Source organism: Myxine glutinosa, chromosome 2 (assembly GCF_964187855.1).
Source record: "Myxine glutinosa chromosome 2, kmMyxGlut1.1, whole genome shotgun sequence".
NCBI classification, from domain to species: domain Eukaryota; kingdom Metazoa; phylum Chordata; class Myxini; order Myxiniformes; family Myxinidae; genus Myxine; species Myxine glutinosa.
In genome coordinates, this window is record NC_136262.1 from 190,162,095 (window position 1) to 190,184,059 (window position 21,965).

The window sequence follows — 21,965 nt, forward strand, 5'->3', positions numbered from 1 at the left end:
GCCAGAGTGTGGGGTCAGGCAAGCATTGCTCAACAGGATCCTCAGCTGAATCCCCTGCAAAACGGCTTTTACAAAGACACGGATGGACAAGTGAAACCAACCACAACTGAGGAGCCTCCAGCCCCCAAGGCCATCATTCAAATGGTTAGATGTCAGTGCAAAACAGACTGTTCTTCATCTCGATGTTCCTGCAGAACAAACAACTTGGCTTGTACAGACCTTTGTCAGTGTGACATCCAGTGCCAAAATGATGAGGACTCTCAAGATGTGATGAACGAAAGCGATGATGAGGATGATGATGACTTTACTCAATGATGAATCAAAGCTCTGTGCTCTTTAGAAGGTGTTACATCAGTTTTACGGCGGCCAGTTTGAAAAATCCAAGATGGCCGCCACATAGGAGCTCTATGGTCATGTCTAGCTTATCGAACTCGTCACCATTGGATTCGGGGCCCTTGAAAATGTATGTTTAGCCGTTAAAATCAAAGCTTTATGTTGTTTAGAAGCTGAGATATTGAGAAACATCAAGTTTACGGCGGCCAGTTTGAAAAATCCAAGATGGCCGCCACATAGGAGCTCTATGGTCATGTCTAGCTTATCGAACTTGTTACCATTGGATTCGGGGCCCTTGAAAATGTATGTTTAGCCGTTAGAATCAAAGCTCTATGTTATTTAGAAGCTGAGATATTGAGAAAAATTAGTTCTACGGCGGCAATTTTGAAAATCCAAGATGGCCGCCATACAGGAGTCTGTGCAAATAGCAACATTGGTTTTCTGACTGACTATACAATATAGTTTCCAAAAATATATAGTTTTCCAAATCCCCCAAAAATTCCAACGAAATTACATAGTGAACCTGACTATTTAATGAGTTATGGTGTTTTAAACATTGAAAATAATGGGAAACATGAATAAAATTCTGAAAAAAAGCAAACATCTCTTGAACCGTTTGACTCAAAATATTTACCAATGGATGTGTCCTCAAACTTGTGATGCATGAAGGTTTAGGCCCCTAGTATTATGCCCTAGGGCACTGGAAGGGTTAAACTTGGCTTAGATGCACGCTCCCATGATGTACACTTGTTATTAGTTTTGGGTCAGCATGTGTCACCCCCTGCTTTTAAATACCTTTCAGCTGCATCTTGAACATGTATGATTGAACTTGTCCAAAAGTAGAGCAAAATTCCACCACGTCTCTTGATTTTGCAATGCCAATGCCATGTGGTGCTTTGCTTCTGTGGTGGTGGGTTCTTATTTTGGAGAGGTCAATCATGGCTGACGGCATTATCCCTACAGTTACAATACTTAAGCGAAAACGCAATTCCTCTTCCACCATTGATTACTCATGCGGTTTCATCTGCCAATAAATCGAGAGTGGGTGGAGAACTACATGTCGGCTCTGAGGATGGGAAGAAATGCATCAGGGATGCTATGGTTGAACGAGAAAGGCTTACCGATTGAGCTTCTCTACCCATTTCACATCGACTCAAGAATATTTCTGACCATGGCTGGAGGGATTTGGAAATGAAATGGCACATCTGCTATGTAACCTTTTCCTCAGAGAGCCATCCAAACAGGCTGCTGTTACGGATTCATCACTTCCGCCTTTGTTGTTATTATATACTTGTAAGATTTTTAGTTTCAGGTAATTTTGTTAAGATTTTTGGGTGAAATGGAGATGACTTTAGTAAAAGGTAAAAAGAAATGTTTGTGGAGGAAAAAGGAAAACGCGGCAAAGAATTGGAAGGAGGAGGAGGAGGAGGAGAACGGCCATGAGAGAGATACAGCCGTGAATCGCGTCGAGGCTGTGAGCGGACCTTTTTGATATTGGTCACAAAGGAGTTGAGGCTTCCCGTGAAAAGGATTATTTGAGACATCGTCATATATTGCGAGTGTAATTAAAACTGCGTCTCAGCTTTTATCACCAAATGTGAGTCATCGTTGGAGAAATCAAGCGCCTCCATTAAGGGCCAATACACCATTTGGTCCTCGAAGAAGAAGAGGCTGTCCGCTTGGTGCATCTTGTTTTGCCATTCGGATTTCGTGTTGACCTCATCGTGTTGATTGCCGTTGGTTTACCTATCGGCTCGATTCCCATAATCGACCTCTCACCTTGTAACTCCTCATCCACAGGCACGCCAATACCTGCCTATTGATTTGCCGTTCTGCACGACCTCTATCTTCAACCAGCGTGGAGATCCATGCACGGACTTTGGGGAATGTTACATCCCACTCACGTTTGGCGTATTGTGAGTTCCTTGCTTTGAGAGCATTGGGGAATGATGGTACCATCATATGTATTGCTCATTTGATGCAAGTGACATTTTCATTGTACAGCAATACCCCGGCCTACGTCATTAATTGGTTCCATAAGCCGTGACGTAACTCGGTTTTTGACGTAAACCGGGCGTAATGTCTTAAAAATGCCTTAAAATGAAGACAAACACCGTAAAACTAGAGTAAATAACTGGAGGAGGCTGTGGCTTCGCCCTGAATCTTTGCCGCTCCCCGTCGGGAGTCCCTCCATTATTTTCTATCGGTCGGGTCTTCTCCTCGAACAGGGTGACCGGCACGGACGTGTCGACCGTGAGCTGGCTTGTGTGCCGAGTGGCCCCGCGGCCCGCTTCACCACGGCGTGCTTTACCCAACGTGTCCGAGCAGTTTCACCAGTGGTCGTGTCGTCCGTGACGAACGATCGAACGGGCTCAGGGTTCCGTGAACCCGGCCGCCCCGGGGATCGACGCTCGCCTCCGATTCGTAGGCGTGCCCCGTCTTTCCTCGAGCGGCCGAAGTTGCGTGCTTCTTTTTTTTTGGACGATGTGATATACGCAGAAACGACGACGTACAGGCAGGCATTTGCAAATCCATGTACATGTGCACATGCACACGTCGATCGGTTCGTCGACGCCGGGTGCCGGTGAGGTGCCCGACGAGGCACCCCGGCTCGATGCATGACACGGTCGTTCGTTTCACATGGGCCATGGGCCATGGGGCCTGACCTCGTCGCGGACACTGCACACTCTGCACGGTGACGTGACGTCTGCCACGGACGGTCATCCGAGCCGGCATCGTCGTCATGTTTCGCCGTTGCCACGTTACGTTGGTTGTTTTACACAGTAAAGGAATAATCACAAAAATACCAGCGAAAGGCAAAGCAAGCACGCGACCGCAGCACAGGACAAAATGCATATGGCGTCGCCTTTGTTTTGAATGAGAACCAGCAGCTATGTGTACATACAGTATACTGTACATACATTTTTTTTAATGTGCTTTTTATTGTATTTTAAATGGTTTTTTAGCTTCTTTTATTGTTAATTTATGTACTATTTTATTTATTTCAAATATTTTTAAGGAAAAATTAATTTTTTTCACGTCCTCCTATTATGATGTAGGAGTGACGTAAAGTCGCACATAATGATGTTCGCTGAACTGAAATTTACTCTAGAAGAGTGGCGTAAAGTCGGATTTGACGTAGGTCGAAATGGCGTAAAACGGGGTATTGCTGTACTTTCTTTAATAGTGTTATTATTGTGTATGTGAGAGTTGTTAATACAATTACTTGTTTTGTTATACAATTGCATTGGTGCAATGGCGCAGGAGGCACGTAGGAAAATGTTCGGAGAACGCTTGGATTCGGAAGAGGGTCAGAGAGCAGTATTCAGGATTGCAAAGCAGATAGCGAAAGAGAAGTGTGATGTGATGGGGGTGAGTTGCTTGAAGGATGAAGTGGGACAAATCGTTGTCGACCCACATGGAATTAAAGGAAGATGGAAAAGATATATGGAAATGCTGTTGAATACAGAGAATGAATGGGATGGCAACATAGAGAGTAACCCAGTTTTAGGACCGGCAGAGAAGATAACTGAGAAGGAAGATGAGGAAGCGATAAAAGCAATGAAGAGTAGAAAAGCGGGAGGGCCGACGGGAGTTGTGGGAGATATGTTGAAGGCAGCAGGAAGTTGGGGTGTGAAGAGAATGACAGAGATCTGTAATCTGGTGGTGAAAGAGGGCCGCATTCCAGTGGATTGGGAACTGAGTACCCTCGTCCCTCTATACAAGGGGAAAGGTGACCCTCTGGAGTGTGGCTCGTACCGAGCGATAAAGTTATTGGAGCATGGAATGAAGGTATTGGAAAGGGTGTTGGAGAGGAGGATAAGGAAGAGAGTGAAGATCGACGAAATGCAGTTTGGATTTATGCCAGGAAGAGGAACGACAGACGCACTTTTCATTGTGAGGCAGTTGCAGGAGAAGTACATGGAGAAGAGGAAGAAGTTGTTTCTTGGGTTTGTTGATCTGGAGAAAGCATTCGATGGGGTTCCACGCAAAGTATTGACATGGGCATTGAGGAAGTTAGGAGTGGAGGAATGGTTGATCAGAGTAGTGATGGCAATGTACAAAAGAGCACGCACAGCTGTAAGGACGAAGGACGGGAACAGTGGTGAGTTTGAGGTGAAGGTGGGAGTGCATCAGGGGTCGGTACTAAGTCCACTATTATTTGTAGCTGTGATGGAGGTGCTGGCTCAGAACGTAAAGGAGGGTTTACCATGGGAGTTGTTGTATGCAGATGATCTGGTGTTGATTGCGGAAAGTATGGATGGACTGAAAGAAAAGATGAACAAGTGGAAGGAATGTATGGAGACAAAAGGTCTGAAGGTGAATATCGGAAAGACGAAGGTGATGGCAAGTGGTAAAGCATGTGGTGAGGTGGAAAGAAATGGGAAGTGGCCCTGTGCTGTGTGTAGGAAGGGTGTCGGAGTGAACTCCATTCAATGTACAATGTGCGCTGAGTGGGTTCATCAAAAATGTAGTGGTCTGAGAGGGTCATTAACCAGTGTGGCAGCTACATTCAAATGTAAGGTGTGCACAGAGGGAGCTGCAGATGGAGGAAATGTTGAGTTGGATCTTGGAGACGGCGTGAAGCTGGAAGGTGTGAAAACATTTTGCTGCCTCGGAGACATGCTGAATGGAGAAGGTGGATCAGACTCGGCAACGGTTGCTAGAGTGAGATGTGCATGGAAGAAGTTTCGGGAACTGAGTGGCGTGCTGATGAGGAGGGGAGTGTCGTTGAAGCTGAAGGGAAAGGCGTATGCTGCATGTGTGAGAAGTGGTATGATTTATGGGAGCGAGACATGGGTAATGAACGTAGAGCAGCAACGAAGGTTGGAAAGGGTGGAAATGCGAATGGTTCAATGGATGTGCGGAGTATCGTTGAGAGAGAGGAAGACAAATGATGAATTGCGAAAGATGATGGGAATAGAGCCTGTGATTGATGCTGTGAAGAGGAACAGGTTGAGATGGTTTGGTCATGTGTTGAGGAAGGATGAAAGTGACTGGTTGAGAAGAGTGATGGAAATGAATGTAGAAGGAAGTAGAGGACGGGGAAGACCGAGAAAGACTTGGCTAAAGATGGTGGAAGAAGAAATGCGGGCAAGGGGGTTAACAAGGATGCAGAAAATAGGGCAAAATGGAGAAGATTGTCATGGGGACCGCAAGGCTAACCCCCGCTCTAGCAGGGAAAATTGCCCTTAAAATGCATGTTGTTGTTGTTGTTGTTGTTGTACAATTGCATTGGTGTGGTTTTACCATGGTCTATTTGAAAACGCAAAATAACAAATCTTTCTGCCATGTTCCCGCTCCATACTCTGAGGTGCACCGTAACTGGGGTTTGGGGAGGTGATACGTAACAGAAATGACCAGAAAGCCATTTAAACAGGCTGCAGAGAAAGGTCAAGAAAGAGAATGGCAAGTATTCTGCAGGAACGATCAGTGTAAATGATGACCAGACATCGGAGTCCTTCTAACTGAAGCCACGGACGCAAATTACCGCCAATTAATTGGGACCTTTGCATGTTTTGTCAACAAAAGACCAAACCCAACCTACATAACATCATGACTATGAACATGTCTGAGAGGACCCTTCACCTTTCCCAGGATAATTTTGTTATGTGGGTTCAGACAGTTGATGTCATCAACCTTGGTGCCGCCGAAGGCATATATCACACCCAATGCCGAAGAGTTTGAAAGGAAGGTGAAGAAGCAGGAACAACATTCTACAGATTTCAGTCTTCAATAACCCTGCCATAAATTGCTGGATCGTCTTGCATTGGATCATGTATGATATGGGTCTTTGGGTCATGCAACCACTGAGTCGGATCAAAGTAAAGAAATTGTGACAGGTGGCAGTTTCCCACAGCACAGGGAGTCATATCCAGGCCAGATGCCAATCACGAAGAGGTGGACACACGCATGATTCGCCATGCTGTAGAATAGGTTGAGTCAGGGTACAAGATAATCATTGCAACATGCAGAGACACTGACAATCTTCTGTTGCTAATCTACATCTTTGGGGAATAGACTGATATGTGTGGATGATGAGTGGTACTTCCAAGGATATGAAATGCTAAACCATACATGCATGCCATTACTCATGTGCGTGTGGAGAACACCCATGGGTTTAATGCATCAACTGGCTGCGACACCGTCTCTCCTCAATAGCTGATATTGAGAAGACATGTTGGGCAGTTTATCTGAAAAATATCCAGAGCTACTCCATGGTATAGGATGAGATTGTCCACTTGTTGATGTATAACAATTTCTTCGCCATTTATACAACGAGTACACCCGCACACAACGGGAGCTGCAGAAAGGGTCATTCCTCTTTGGGGTATATAGATTACAGTCGATCTATGGTCGGATCTCAAGAACATTGGGTGTGTGTTCATTTACCAAGTTTCTTGTGGAGAAATCGCCAAGTTGTTTAAGCATTCGAGCAAGCACTCAATTCAAAACCGTTAAGGAACGGCTGGCTTGGCAAGCGCATGCTAGCTGCTTGGTAAATGAGCACATCCCGGTCTTCCTCCCTTTGTTTCGTATCAAACAGCGGGAGCGAGTTTCAAAGGTACGCTACGAAAAATGCCACGGTAGTGGTATAAAGGGCCATGTTATGAACTCAACATTTGTGGGGTATATAGAGAACCCTGGTGTTGGGCTAGCGGCTTGGGTGCCGGCCTATGATTCTAAGGATCCTGGGTTCGAATCCCGGTCGATCGCTGAATTAACGCCAGGGGGGTTGACTCAGCCTGTCATCCTTCCGAGGTCGGCTAATTGAGTACCAGTTCACTGGTAATTCCCTGTTTGTCGTTAAAGGCGGCAAAAAGGGTTGGCGTCAGGAAGGGCATCCGGCCGTAAAACATTGCTTCAAAAAGGGGACCAAAAAACAACAACAACCACGGTTCCCGAAAAAGGCCAACCCCTGCTTTGCGGGGAAAAATGGCCTCTAAAGGTGGTTATTTTTATTTATTTATAGAGAACCATAGATCTTCGCTCAGTTCTGTCAGTAAACCTTACTTCATGGATGTCGGGATTCCTCCAAATTTCTTCATTTAGTGTTATAAACAGCATTAGCGATTGTTTAAAAAGCTAAGCATACGTGTTTGTGGTTTATAATATTTTTTCTTCCTGTGGAGGTCGTTGCTCACACGGAAACGCCATTATAACGATAAGCCATTTAAACACGTTATCACTGCAGGAAAAACGCCTTGGGGAAGTGGGACATTATTAGTATTAATATTGTTTTGTCATAACATTAATAATATGCAATTATCATTAATTTTGTTATTCAAAGCGTCTTTGGAAAAACGCGACGATAAATCTTCTTCTTTGGACAAACGCCACCATAAAGCTAACTTAATACGGCTAGCTATACACCTCAACACGCAACCCATTGACGGCAATGGCAGGGAAAACCCGCTCGGGGGAGAAAACTCCTTGGAAAGGGGGGGGGGGGGTCAAATGAATGTGCTACAACCTTCATTATGTAAACCTTGGTCATCCTGTCAAGTTTGGTTGAGATTGGATAAGTAAGGACGGAATGTATTTGCGTCAAAAAATTCATCAGACAAACGGACAGAAACAAATGCCGTATTTTAGTATGATGCAACAAATGTTACTGGTGGATGTTATAATGTGAGACATGCCATTTTTGAGAGAGGCAAAAAAAGCCATGGAGATGTTACCCCCAACCAGTGATCCCTTAGAACTGAACTCCAAGCGTGTAAATCTCCAATTGAAGGTATGGCTGCAGGCAAACAAGACCCAGAAAACACACCACAATTCGACACAAGCAATACCGTCTATACCGGAAGCATGAGCACGGCCAATGCTCTGCTCACGTCAATCACAGCCACTATGAACGAGTGTCGTTGTGACGCCCGATCTCGATTGCTGACACCAAATACTAAATAAAGAAAGTTCCATCTAAAAATATCTGGAGAACGCAGTCAAAGTGAAATTTAATTTAAAAGTTAAAAAAAATACAATTGTCATAAAGTCTTTTTTTTCCTCTTTTTTTTTTTTTCTCCACACCTAAAATCCTCCATGTGTCCTTGTACAGTGTATTTTGCCATTAGGGTGAAACAAAAGCAGGAATAATAAAATGAAAATAGAATATTTATAAACAGCTGTTGGGAAAAATGTGGAAACGGATTCCATGGGACACGTCACTTTAAACTAGGTTAATCTTGATTATGATGTCCATGATTACTCACCAACCAAGGAAGTATGCAGACGTGGGTGGCAGTATGCACATCGACGTAAATACACTAGGGAGGTTGTTACCTCCACCACCAAAGGTGGATGGAGGTTATGTTTTCACCCCTGTGTGTCTGTTTCTCTTTGTGAGCAATATATCTCAAAAAGTTGTGGATTGATTCGGACGAAATTTGGCAGAGAGGTAACGTTTGTGACAAGTCCGAAATGATTAGATTTTTATGAAGATCCGGGTTCGGATCCGGCTAGTATAATTTTTTGAGTGATTCTTCACCATTGGGTGATCGGGCCAAAAACGATACATAGCAGGATATCTCAAAAACTTATGGACGGATTTGGACGAAACTTAGTGGAGAGGTTGTGTGTGTGACAAGGACAAATACATTCGATTTTGGTGAAGATCTGAATATGAATTAGGATACGATAATTATTTATTTTTTGAAGTGATTCTTCATCATTGAGTGATAGGGCTAACTAGATACACCCACACTCCAGATTAGAAGTTGGTACTTCGCTTATTTTTCAACATATTCCACTCACAAGGTTCAGACATACATGGCGGCGGCCATCTTGGATTTTGACGTGGCGACCCAATTTTCAATAGCATTCTTCCTTATGCGTAGATACACCCACACACCAGATTAGACGTGAGTAGTTCGTTTATTTTTCAAGATATTTCGCTCACAAGGTTCAGGCATATATATGGTGGTGGCCATCTTGGATTTTGACGTGGCGACCCAATTTTCAATAGCGTTCTTCCTTATGCCTAGATACACCCACACACCAGATTAGACGTTAGTAGTTCGTTTATTTTTCAAGATATTTTGCTCACAAGGTTCAGGCATATATATAATGGTGGCCATCTTAGATTTTGACGTGGCGACCCAATTTTCAATAGCATTCTTCCTTATGCCTAGATACACCCACACACCAGATTAGAAGTTGGTACTTCGCTTATTTTTCAAGATATTCCGCTCACAAGGTTCAGACATACATGGCATCAGACATACATGGCGGCGGCCATCTTGGATTTTGACGTGGGTTGCACCCACACTCCAAATTAGAATTCGGTCCTTCGCTTAAGCACACACGCACACATGTACGGACGGACACACGGACGGAGGGGAAAACCATAGTCCACCTTTCGCTCTGCGGTGCGACGGGGGACAAAAACCAACATAGAGCAGGATATCTCAAAAAAGTTATGGATGGATTTGGACGAAACTTGGTGGACAGGTTGTGTGTGAGACAAGGAAGAATCGATTCAATTTTGGTGAAGATCCGGATTCGGATCCGGCTAGTAGAACTTTTAAAGGGATTCTTCACCATTGGGAGATCGGGCCAAAAATGATATATAGCAGGATATCTCAAAAAGTTGTGGAAGGATGATTTTGATTAAATGCGATTCTGTATTGTGATTTTCTGGTGTACTCTGGGATACAAAACAAACTGTTCACCTGGCGTAGGTAGGCTCTCTACCGAGTGCCGTTCTCGTTTTCGATGTTTTGGCACTCGTTTTTCCACAATATTTCACTGCAACGTTTCTCCAAGGTTGCACGCATGCAACCCAGATTTTGTTTTCACGGCAATCATCTTTTCACCAAATTTACAACAAAGTGGGACGACTCTCAAAGCGAATTTCCCTTTGACTGGGCTCTCTACTGAGGTTGTTAGACGGGATTTTATTTGCTATTAGCAAGTGTATCCGGCTTTGCCGGTGCTGTTCTAATCCTGTTGTCATTTTAAGAAATAATTTTTTTTTCGTGGTGGCCTAAAATACTTCCCGACACCAAATAAGGAAAGGGGTTGGGGATCATTTAATATTACCTTTCACATAGCTACAATGGCTTAGGCGCTACAGACCGATAAATAAAAAAAAATCCAACTTCTTTGTTTTGTCAACATTTTCAAAAAAATGTTTTCATTTGGCCTAAAAAAACCCCGGCACTCACTGATGAACCTCTGAAAGCTTAATAAAGACTTGTTCAGGCATCTTTGAGAAAAACAGCAACAGACGGACATACAAACATCTCTCTTATAATATATATAGATTTAGTGATATTATTTTATATCATTTGGACGATTTTATATCATTTAGTGATATTTCATCATTTTATATATATATAGCTAAACGCTCTTTCACCTACCTCATTCTCATCCACCCTCTGCAAAAATGTTCACTTCTCCCTTCGTTGACCTCCACACCCCTTCTGACCTCACTGACGACTACAACCACACTCTCTCCTCCTGCCTTGACCAGCTTGTGCCCGTGAAAACCAAAACAGTTTCTTTCACCCATTCTGCTCCCTGGTTTACCCCTGAACTCCGCCTGATGAAAACTCGTGCTCGCCAACTTGAAAGACTCCGCAATAAAACAGGTCTCACAATTCACTCCCAAGCCTACAAGAACCACCTACAACACTACAAAGATGCCCTCTCCCACGCCCGCTCCGCCTACTACTCTCAAATTATCCACTCTGGCTCTGGAAACCCAAAAGCACTCTTCTCTACAATAAACAAACTCCTCAGCCCCCTGGACACCACCACCCAGTCATTCACAGTAGACAACTGCATCTCCTTCCTTTCATTCTTCCAAAGCAAAATTGACATCTACAGCAGCTTAACCACCACCGCACCTGCTCCCCCTCAAACCACCTGCCCCCCCTTATCCTGCCAACCCCTGTCTCAGTTCTCCCCAGTCTCCCCTACTGACCTCTCTGAACTCCTCATAGGAATGAAAACTGCCACCTGCACTCTTGACCCCATCCTCTCCAGCTTTGTCAAGGCCTCCCTTCCTGCTCTCTCTCCACTTATCACTGCAACAATAAACTCCTCCCTGTCTACAGGCATCGTCCCACCATCCCTCAAAATTGCTGCTGTTACCCCCATTCTGAAAAAATCTGGACACAACCCTGACACCCTAAACAACTTCAGACCCATCTCCAACCTACCCTTTCTGTCAAAAGTTTTGGAACGCGCTGTAGCCACTCAACTTAAGCATCACCTCTCTGCCAATAACCTGTATGAAACATTCCAATCCGGATTCCGCTCCAACCACAGTACTGAAACTGCTCTCCTCAAAATCACCAACGACCTTCTCCTCTCCTCTGACGCTGGCAACCTCAACATTCTCATCCTCCTCGACCTCAGCGCCGCCTTTGACACCATCAATCACACCATCCTCCTCACCCGACTTGAAACCACCTTTAACATTACCGGCACTGCCCTCTCTTGGATCAAAACATACCTCTCCGACAGTTCATCTCCATCAATAACTGCAAATCCCCCACTGCTCCCCTCCCCCAAGGTGTCCCCCAAGGTTCAGTTCTTCGCCCCCTCCTCTTCATCCTGTACCTGTCCCCCCTTGGTCACTTAATCCGCCGTCATGGTCTCCAATTCCACTGCTTCGCCGATGACATCCAGCTTTTCATCTCCACCAAGTCCATCTCCACCGCCACCCACTCTATCCTGACAAACCGCATCACTGAAATAAAATCCTGGCTTCAAATCAACTTCCTCAAACTTAACTATGATAAATCTGAAATAATCATCATTGGCCCAAAAACGCTCACCAAATCCACCCATAACTTTGCCCTCAACATCGACGGTTTCCCAGTATCCACCTCCCCTCACATCCGGAATCTTGGCATCATCTTTGACCAAACCCTCTCCTTCGACAAATACACTAAACAGATCACAAAGACAGCCTTCTTTCACCTGAAAAACATCGCCCGTCTCCGTCCATCCCTCTCCTCCACGGCTGCAGAAACCCTCATCCACGCCTTCATCACCTCCCGTCTGGACTACTGCAACAGCCTCCTCTTTGGTTCACCCTCAATAATTATCAATAAACTCCAATACATTCAGAACTCCGCTGCCCGTCTACTCACCCATTCCCGGACCCATGACCATATCACCCCCATCCTTTACAAGCTTCACTGGCTCCCCATCCCCCAGAGAATCCAGTACAAAATCCTCCTCTTGACCTACAAAGCCCTCCATAACCTGGCCCCATCCTACCTGACTGACCTCCTCTCCAGACACACTCCCACCCGCAACCTCCGCTCTGCTGGTACCAACCTCCTGACCCCCCCCCCCCCCATGCGGACCAAATTCAGATCCTGGGGGGACAGGGCCTTCTCCATCGCTGCTCCCACCCTCTGGAACTCACTACCTCACACCATCAGAGACTCCTCCTCACTCACCACATTCAAAACATCACTCAAGACCCACCTGTTCAACACTGCATTCAACATTTAACCCCTGACTATCTCTTCTCCTTCTCCTTCCTTTTGCTTTGATTATTTACCTGTTGATTTTTGTCTTTTTGCACTTGTTTTTTTGTACTCTGTCAAAGCGTCTTTGGGCTTCTTGAAAAGCGCTATATAAAATAAATGTATTATTATTATTATTATTAGTGCAGTAATCGAGATAGAGATTCATAGCGATGCTCGTCTGAAGCAGCTGCAATCGATGTGAGTGGAGCATCGGCCGTGGCCATGCTCCAAGTTTCGACAGTACCCCTTATGCATCAACTTTTTGAACACCACTCCTTTCCTATTCCATCCCCATGCGCTGCATGACGTCATCGCCCATCACCGAAGGGGGCGCCGGCGATGATGGATGCTGAAAGGGAGTACTCAGTTTTCATTCCGGTTTCTTTCTTGTTTGTTTGTTTTCTTGTTTGTTTGTTGTCCGAGCAATACCTTAGCCATCCTTTGAGCTAGGAAGCTGAAATTTGGGCAGAATAGTGAGCATGTGCTTTGGCAAAAAAAACCAAAAAAAAAACTATTTTTGGGTTTTTGATGAATCAATAAATGAATTACTTAATTATTATCGATTTATTAATCACTTATTTATTTCCTTTCTCATCCGGGCAATATTTCAGGCACCTTTTGAGTTAGGAAGCTGATATTTGTACAAGACAATGACCAAGTGATTTGGCTGTAAATGGTATTTCAAATTTATTGATTAATTAAATAATCAATTAATCGATTAATTATTTAATTATTCAATTAATGATAATTAATTTTCAAAAAGTTACAGATTCGGATGAAACGGTGGTGGTTTCGCTATGATATCAGCCTTTTTTTTCTTTTCTTTTTTTGTATACAGAATCGAGGCTCGTGAAAGAGCTAACATTTATTTCACAAACAAATCAAACAGACAAACAAAATATATAAAAGGAGGGAGCGGAAGACAAGATGGGGAGAGAAGGGGAATCACACAAACACAACATTTGAGAGCAGGGAGATGTGTGGGAGGGAGAGGGCTTGGGGGAGGAGGCGTGGGAAGGGGGGTGGGGGGGGGGGGGGTGGGAGAAGTATAAAACACAAGGACACCAAGGACTTCCAGGACAGAAGATGGTATTTAAAAAAAGTGGATTTGGGGTGAAATTAGCGGGGGTAGAAAAGATCAAGGTTTTGGATGGGGGAAGATAAGAGATGGTGGTGAACAGCTGTTTTAAAGACCTGAAGGGTGGAGTGGGATTGAAGAGAGTGAGGGAGTTTGTTCCAGAGGCGGGAGAAAAGAGGAATAAAGGAGTGAAGGTGAGCAGAGAGTCTTGATTTTGGCAGTTTAACCATAAGAGGGTTGCAGGCAGATCTTGTGCGACCTGTAGGAATATTTGGGGGACAGAGCCCAGAGAGAGCTGGGGGGGCAAGGCTAGAGGAGTCGGTAGAGGACGGAAAGACCACCAACCTGCCTGCGGTGAGTGAGTGAAAGGCCCTTGGAGTTAGCTTCATCGCGGGAGATTCCAATGATTCTGAACGCTTTGGTTTCAACAGCGTGAAGACGAGCTAGGTGTGAGGCAGGAGCACCAGCCCAGAGGGGAGAGCAGTATTCCATTGAGCTGCGCATGAAAGCCTTGCATGTGGTGAGGAGCTCAGGTGTGCCAAGGAAGGACTTCGCACGACGGAGGATGCCCAGTCGGCGACTGGCTTTGGAGGCCAGATTTGAAATGTGGTTTTCCCAGGAATTAAGAAATTAATTAATTGATTAAGAAATTAATTATTTTACAATTAATATTTATTTATTTTAATTATTAATCACTTATTTATTTTCTCTTGGCAATATTTCAGGCACCTTTTGGGCAAGGAAGCTGATATTTAGACATGACAGTGACCAAGTGATTTAGCTATAAAGGATATTTTGATTTATTGATTAATCAATTATTTATTTATTTTTTGATTATTTAACTATTTAATTAATTTTCAAAAAGTTACAGCTTCAGATGAAACGCTGGTGGTTTAGGTATGCTATTCTCAAATGGATTAAGAAATTACTCATTTTATGACTATTTATTTCTTTAATTTTTCAATTAAATCAATCAATTATTGTACATCTCTCCCTCCCAATGCTGTCTCTTTGCACTGCACGGCGGTACCCCGGCAATGTCGCATGCTGGAGGATGTTATTTATTTATTTGGCATGGGGCGGTGTACTTTGAATGTATCTGTACTTTTTAAAATTACTTTCATAATTACATGGTGGGATTAGCCCCTGGTGTTGGGCTAGCGGCTAGGGTGCCAGCTTAGGATCCAAGGATCCTGGGTTCGAATCCCGGTCGATCGCTGTATTAACGCCAGGGGGGTTGACTCAGCCTGTCATCCTTCCGAGGTCGGCTAATTGAGTACCAGTTCACTGGTAATTCCCTGCTTGTCGTAAAAGGCGACAAACAGGGTTGGCGGCAGGAAGGGCATCCGGCCGTAAAACATTGCTTCAAAAAGGGGACCCAAAAAACAACAACAACCACGGTCCCCGAAAAGGCCAACCCCCGCTTTGCGGGGAAAAATGGCCTCTAAACGGTGGTTTAATTACATGGTGGGATTCAAGTCTGTGTAGAATTGCACACACAAAACCAGACAATATAGTGAATATTATATTTGCAATTCGACTCGTTTGCAATGTCATTTACTTCATTCCATTTTTTTCTGTGCAAGATTCTGTTTTCCATTTCAAGTCACGGATTACATGAATTCCACACATTTTCCACAAAAGTGGAAAATCACTGACTACTTATCCACCTTGAGTCCTGGCAAAGAGCACTTCGCAATGGAAAAGGCGTTTTAAATCAAATTAAAGCCCCTTGAGTGGCTCATGCTGTGTGGTTTACAGAGCAATGATCTAGCTTTTATTCAATTGCAAACTCCTTTTGAGGCTTCTGATTACATGCACTGTCCGCAGGTAAATTTGGAAGCAATGCCTATGAATACACACTCACATTGAAGCGAAAGGATTCGATAAGTACAGTATTACAATTGTGAGTCTGGAGAGATGATGTATTATCGGCATAAACCATGGATTCATATTTTTTCTCTATTTTAATATTTTATTGTAAACATGTACCATGGTTATAATCAAAACATTTAAGACACCTTCTTGTACACTTACTATATAGAGCTCAAAATTTGTTTATTGGGAGGCGAAATTGCTCTGTGAGTGCTGTGACTTGGCCATACAAGGTAATTTGAAACATTTATTGTTGGCCTCTTCAATCCAAGCATTGCTGTTTTTCATTCATTCACTACCATTATTGTTATTGTTTTAAATCAAATTACAAATACAACCCCAAAAAAGGTTGGCAATGTTGTCCACAGTCATTTGTGACGATTCTTGAAAAAAAAAGTGGTTTTACTGAGGTAAACAGAAAACTTGATGTCACGAGTAGCTTCATCCCCAATCAGACAGAAAAGGAGGAGTAAACAAGTGGGTGCAATTTGATTCATGGGACGAATAACTCGTGAACCATGAAGTTGAAAAGTTCAAAGGTAGAGACACTCCAGTCTAAGATGTTGCTGCCACACAGGGCTGGTACCAAAGGCAGACAGACAGACACAAAATTGGCAAACTGCGATGCTATGCTGTAAGTAAAAACCGGAAGCAGAAAAAGGTGCTTATAGAATTCAAGGACTTATAAAAAAAAATACAGTCTAACCTCGTGGATGAGCTAGATGCCAGAAGATAGAATGGATAAGGAAGCCACTGAACGAAAGGCATACCAGAAAGAGAAGGGGAACACACAACAGCACGACTGAGGGACGAAATAGAGGGAGGCTGCGAAGATAAGTGATGTGAGGAAGAATGAGGACTACGGCATAACACAGTGGGTAGACAAGATGGATACAGCCACAAACTCTCAGGAAGGAAAACAGGAAAGTTGGAATGAGGAGGGCTTGGAGAGAGTTAATGGGGAAGAAAAATATCATGGTTTTGGATGGGGGTGATCTGAGATGATGGTGAACAGCTGTCTTGAGAACCTGGAGGGAAGTATGAAATTTAAAGAGAATGTGGAAGTTCATTCCACATGTGGGAGAAGCGAAGAATGAATGATTGGAGATGAGCAGTGATTCTAGATTGTGGGAGTTTTACCAGAAGGGGGTTGTTGACAGACCTTGTGCATCATGCAAAAACCTGGGGGTGAGGGGGCACAGAAAGAGCAGAGAATGCAAGACCAGAAGGGAGGCGATAGAAGACAGAGAAACCACCGATCTGTCTGTGATGTGAAAGTGATAGGCCCAAAGGCTCAGCTTCATCACATGGGAGATTCCAATGATTTTGAAGGCCTTGGTTTCCACAGCGTTAAGCTGAGCAAGGTGTGAGGCAAGGTTGCCAGCCAAAATGGGAGAGCAGTACCTCATCAAGTTGCTGAAGAATGCCTTGTAGTTGCTGAAAAATGCCATCAAGTTGCCAAAAGACTGCACGACGGAGGATGCCCAGGTGACAACTGGCTTTGGAGACCAACTTGGAGATGTGGTTGGACCAAGAAAGATCATGGCTGATAATAAGACCAAAACATTTGAGTGACTGAAATTCTAAAGGACTGTTAAGAAAGTGGATGGGAAGGTTTGCAGATGGTCCTGCCGAAGAGACAGTGTGTGTGTGTGTATGTGTGTGTATGTGTGTGTATGTGTGTGTATGTGTGTGTGTGTGTATGTGTGTGTGTGTGTGTGTGTGTGTGTGTGCGTGCGCGTGATTTCTCATGATTAAACCACCTTTAGAGGCCATTTTTCCCCGCAAGCGGGGGTTGGCCTTTTTCGGGAACCGTGGTTGTTGTTGTTTTTCGGTCCCCTTTTTTCAGCAATGTTTTACGGCCGGATGCCCTTCCTGACGCCAACCCTTTTTGCCGCTCATGATTGAAAGGCATATTTTCAGTTTGATCAGCTCGTGATTCTATCAAGGCCATAGGCAAAAAATTTGGAGGGCTGGGTGCCAGACGATATTGAATGCTCGAGATATGTATTGATAATTACAACCATAACAGCAAAGGCAAGTTATGTCTTTTGAATAGATTGTAAGACATGGCAATTTTGCTTATTTGTCATTGAAATTGACAAAATCTGCTGTAATGTTGTGAAACATTACTTTTGCTTGGAATATAAATGGACTTGGAGGTCGGCATTGGACCGCATGAAGCAAAGTAACCAAAATATATTGTTGGGGTTTTGAGAACCCTGCACTTTGTAAATTGTTGTAAATATACCCTTTGTAAATAATTCTCTGTAAATACCTCCATTTCTTGTTAAGATCAAAGGTCGTCCCCTAGTTAGTCCATGAACAACACGTAGTGAACCATAGGCCCTCTTCATAGTTATTTCATTATTCTGTGTTTCAGGTAAGGCTGTGTTTCCAATAGTTTGACTCTACGTTGCATTAATCTAATAAGATAGGCCCCATTCCGTCCATTTGCTCTCCCTCTCCAAATTGTGGTACGTCGTTGCCAGCAGCCAGAACTCCATTACACACGAGGCCAAGGACAGGAAAAAGGGGGCGGAACGCCAAGGCAGAGGCGTGGCCGTCATCAACCCGCCAGTGACGTGGTTGGTAAGCCCTAACCATCAACCAGCATCGCGGTGAGCGAACCGGTAGGCGTGTTCTCGGAGCTGGCGGCTTGATTTGGGAGGGAGCAATAAAAGCAACTGCAAGGGACTGCTTGGCCAGTTGAGTGAGGGAGTTGGAGTGAGAGGGTCCGAAGAGAGTTGAGCGAGTGAGACGAACAAGGTACGAGAGCCGGTGAGAAGGCATGAGAGACGAGCTGCGCGGAGCTGCTTCAGAAAGCCCCTGCCGTGTGAAACCGAATACGTGGAGTCGCCGGCTGCTCGCTTCCAGCCCGGAGCGTGGAGCTGGAGCGGACCTCCTGGCTGTACCCTGCCGAAACTTCCAGCCCTGCTGTCCTGCACGGACCCTTCTCCCTCCTCCAGTGATTCCTGCCTGCAATTCCCTTTGTCGTGTAAGTCCGTGGTCTGTCCTTCTTGTTGTCTGGGGTTCGATAACTGGTCAAACTGAAGACTGAAGACCTGGACAAGACTGAAGACCTGGACCTGGACTGAAGACCTGTTCCATAACTGAAGACCTGGACAAAATCACAGACTGGTCAAACAAGTGGAACATGTCTTTCAATCCTGACAAATCTCACACTCTTACTATGTCTCTCCGAAAAGATCGACTGGACAACCCTCCCAACTACTTTCTCAACAATCCTCTCCAAGAAGTTCTGTCGCTCAAGCTTTTGGGTCTCACTATCTGCCATGATCTTTCTTGGGAAAACCACATTTCCAAGCTGGCCTCCAAAACCAGTCGCCGACTGGGCATCCTCCGTCGTGCGAAGTCCTTCCTAGGCACACCTGAGCTCCTCACCACATACAAGGCTTTCATCCGCAGCTCAATGGAATACTGTTCTCCCCTATGGGCTGGTGCTCCTGCCTCACACCTGGCTCGGCTTCACGCTGTTGAATCCAAAGCTTTCAGAATCATTGGAATCTCCCGCGATGAAGCTATCTCTGAGGGCCTTTCACTCACTCACCGCAGGCAGGTAGGTGGTCTTTCTGTCTTCTACCGACTCCTCTCCGGCCTTGCTCCCCCAGCTCTCTCTGTGCTCTGTCCCCCAAATATTCCTACAGGTCGCACAAGATCTGCCAGCCACCCTCTGATGGTTAAACTGCCGAAATCTCGGCTCTCTGCTCACCTTCACTCTTTCATTCCTCTTTTCTCCCGCCTCTGGAACAAACTCCCACACTCACTTCAATCACACTCCTCCCTCCAGGTCTTTAAAACAGCTGTTCACCATCATCTCTTATCTTCCCCCATCCAAAACCTTGATCTTTTCTACCCCCACTAATTCACCCCAGATCCACCTTGTTTGAAATTCCAACTTCTTTCCTGGAAGTCCTGGCAGTGTCCATATGTTTAATACCTCTCCCACCCCCCCCCCCCCCCTTCCCATGCCTCCCCCACAAAGCCCTCTCCCTCCCACAGTTCTCTCGATGTCTCCATGTCTCTCGGTCCCTGCTCTCAGGTATTGTGTTTGTGTCCTTCCCCCTCTCTCCCCATCTTGTCTACCGCTCCCGATGTTATTTGTTTTATGTGTCCGTTTGTCTTTCTGTGTGATTAATGTTCGCTCTTTCACGAGCCTCGATCTTGTATACAAAAAAACAAAAACAAAAAAAACCTGTTATTTCTTACCCCTTTTGGTTTCATTCTTCCCCGATCGCTTTAGTCTTTTCCTGATTGAATACCTGTGGCGCGATTTGGCCAACTGCTTTATAATCGGGTTTAGTCTCTTGGTAATGGCCTGAGTCGCAGCTCGCTTCGCTCGGCGCAATCCAATCACGCTGCGGCCCGGGTGGTAGTATTTCCTCGCTTACGGCCGGTGGTAGTACTTAGGTATTAAGACAAATTGGGCTTACAACCCTACTTACCATCGACCGGAAGTGACGTCATACCCCCAGGACCGGTCGGACGGCCAGCTTAACAGGACAAGGGGATTAACCCCCCCTTGCTAACGGGAGTGCCGTCCCCCAGATCCGTAACAATATATATATATATCTATATATATCACCTGCTCATAGTTGAGTCGCTGATCTTCCGAAAACTCCTTTGGTACGGTTTCTAAGATGAAATCACCTGCAGATTAAAGCATATCTGTAAGTATGTGGTATGAACACATTTAAAAGCAAGTACATCACATGGTTATGTCACAGATAAGGTTCAACTTTCACCACCCTCCTTCCCCAACTAGCTCTCAAAGAAGCATATAATAATTGAAATGTGATAGCGACTTTGTTTTTCTAAACAATTCTGAATCCAATATTATTTCAATTAACAAAAAAACAAAAAAAAACAAATTTTATACATTACAATATAACCATGACAAGCCGTAATTTGCTCATCAAATAATGCTTCAGGCTTGAGTTTCCCTCACCAACCTCCATGTAATTAAGAGAATCAGTAATGTGATTGAATTTTCAAATAGGCACAAGTACACAACAGTGAAGGAAACGGTCTCCGTCTCTATCGTTGTCTCTCATACGTACCACACTATTCACAGAGCATCGGTGCTGACGAAACAGCTTCTTGAGCAAGGGTTATACTGGGTGGTTTGCCATTGCATTCCCAGCAGTAGATAGGGCAGGAACTTGCAATTTGCTCATGGTGCCAGCGATAGCTCGCCTACTCTTCATAAAGGACACCGTGGAATCTTTAACGTCTTCACGAAGGACACACCCATGGCAAATATCAACTAATGTGCCAGATTGGACACCAGGCTTAACGTCAATCCGAGGGACATCACACATATATTGGTGAATCGCCCTGCCTGTGGATGACAGTTTATAGCTGGACAGAGATTCAAACCGAGGCTAGACAGCTGAGATGTGAGTGAGAGTACCTCGAGGCCATCCTGTCAGCCCACTATTAAATTGAAAAGCAACAAGCAAAAGAGGTTCATCATGGTAGGGAAACATATCAGGACTCCAATAAGGATAATGATCAAATGTACATCATGTGAAATACAATTTGAGCTTAATGAGACACTGGTCAGTTTTACATCATAATATGTACTCAAATTGTTCCTCAACGTTTAAAACCCCGGCGATGCATCCACAGCACCATTCGGCAATACTCAGGTGCCAAGCATCAGAGTATGGTAAAACTGAAAGTTGATGCAAATTGATATTCAGTGGCAATATGGCCACTATTACACCCAGAAAAGCAGTACGGTCACACAAAATAAAGAGCCTCAAGTGGGCCGGCGATCATCTCTTGATAGAGTTTCAGAGCAATCAGTTGGTAAATAAGGGATGAGGTTTCAAGGGGTAATCCCCCCTAGAAGCCACCATGTTCTGAAATCGAAAAATCTAGGACCGAGTAATCCTGCGGACTATCGAGTAGAAGGGCTGTATTAGGTTTCAGAGCAATCAGTTGGTAAATAAGGGATGAGGTTTCAAGGGGTAATCCCCCCTAGAAGCCACCATGTTCTGAAATCGAAAAATCTAGGACTGGGTAATCCTGCGGACTATCGAGTAGAAGGGCTGTATTAGGTTTCAGAGCAATCAGTTGGTAAATAAGGGACGAGTAGGGATCTGAAGTTTCATGGGGCAACCACACCCCCCTCCATGCCCGTGAGCCCCCATGATCCTAAA

At 44.6% G+C, this 21,965-nt stretch overlaps 1 protein-coding gene across 4 annotated transcripts in view; it reads right to left on the minus strand.

The window, feature by feature from the left end:
• Window positions 1-21,965, minus strand: part of LOC137420978 (ubiquitin carboxyl-terminal hydrolase MINDY-1) — a 90,019-nt gene that overhangs the window by 37,768 nt on the left and 30,286 nt on the right. For 2 of the 4 annotated variants that reach the window (XM_068106545.2, XM_068106546.2), the window contains exon 3: window positions 20,384-20,448. The exons of the other annotated variants lie outside the window; for them this stretch is intronic. In XM_068106545.2, the coding sequence (XP_067962646.2) occupies window positions 20,384-20,448 (65 nt within the window). The remainder of the gene's footprint in view (window positions 1-20,383; window positions 20,449-21,965) is intronic. 4 annotated transcript variants of the gene reach the window in all.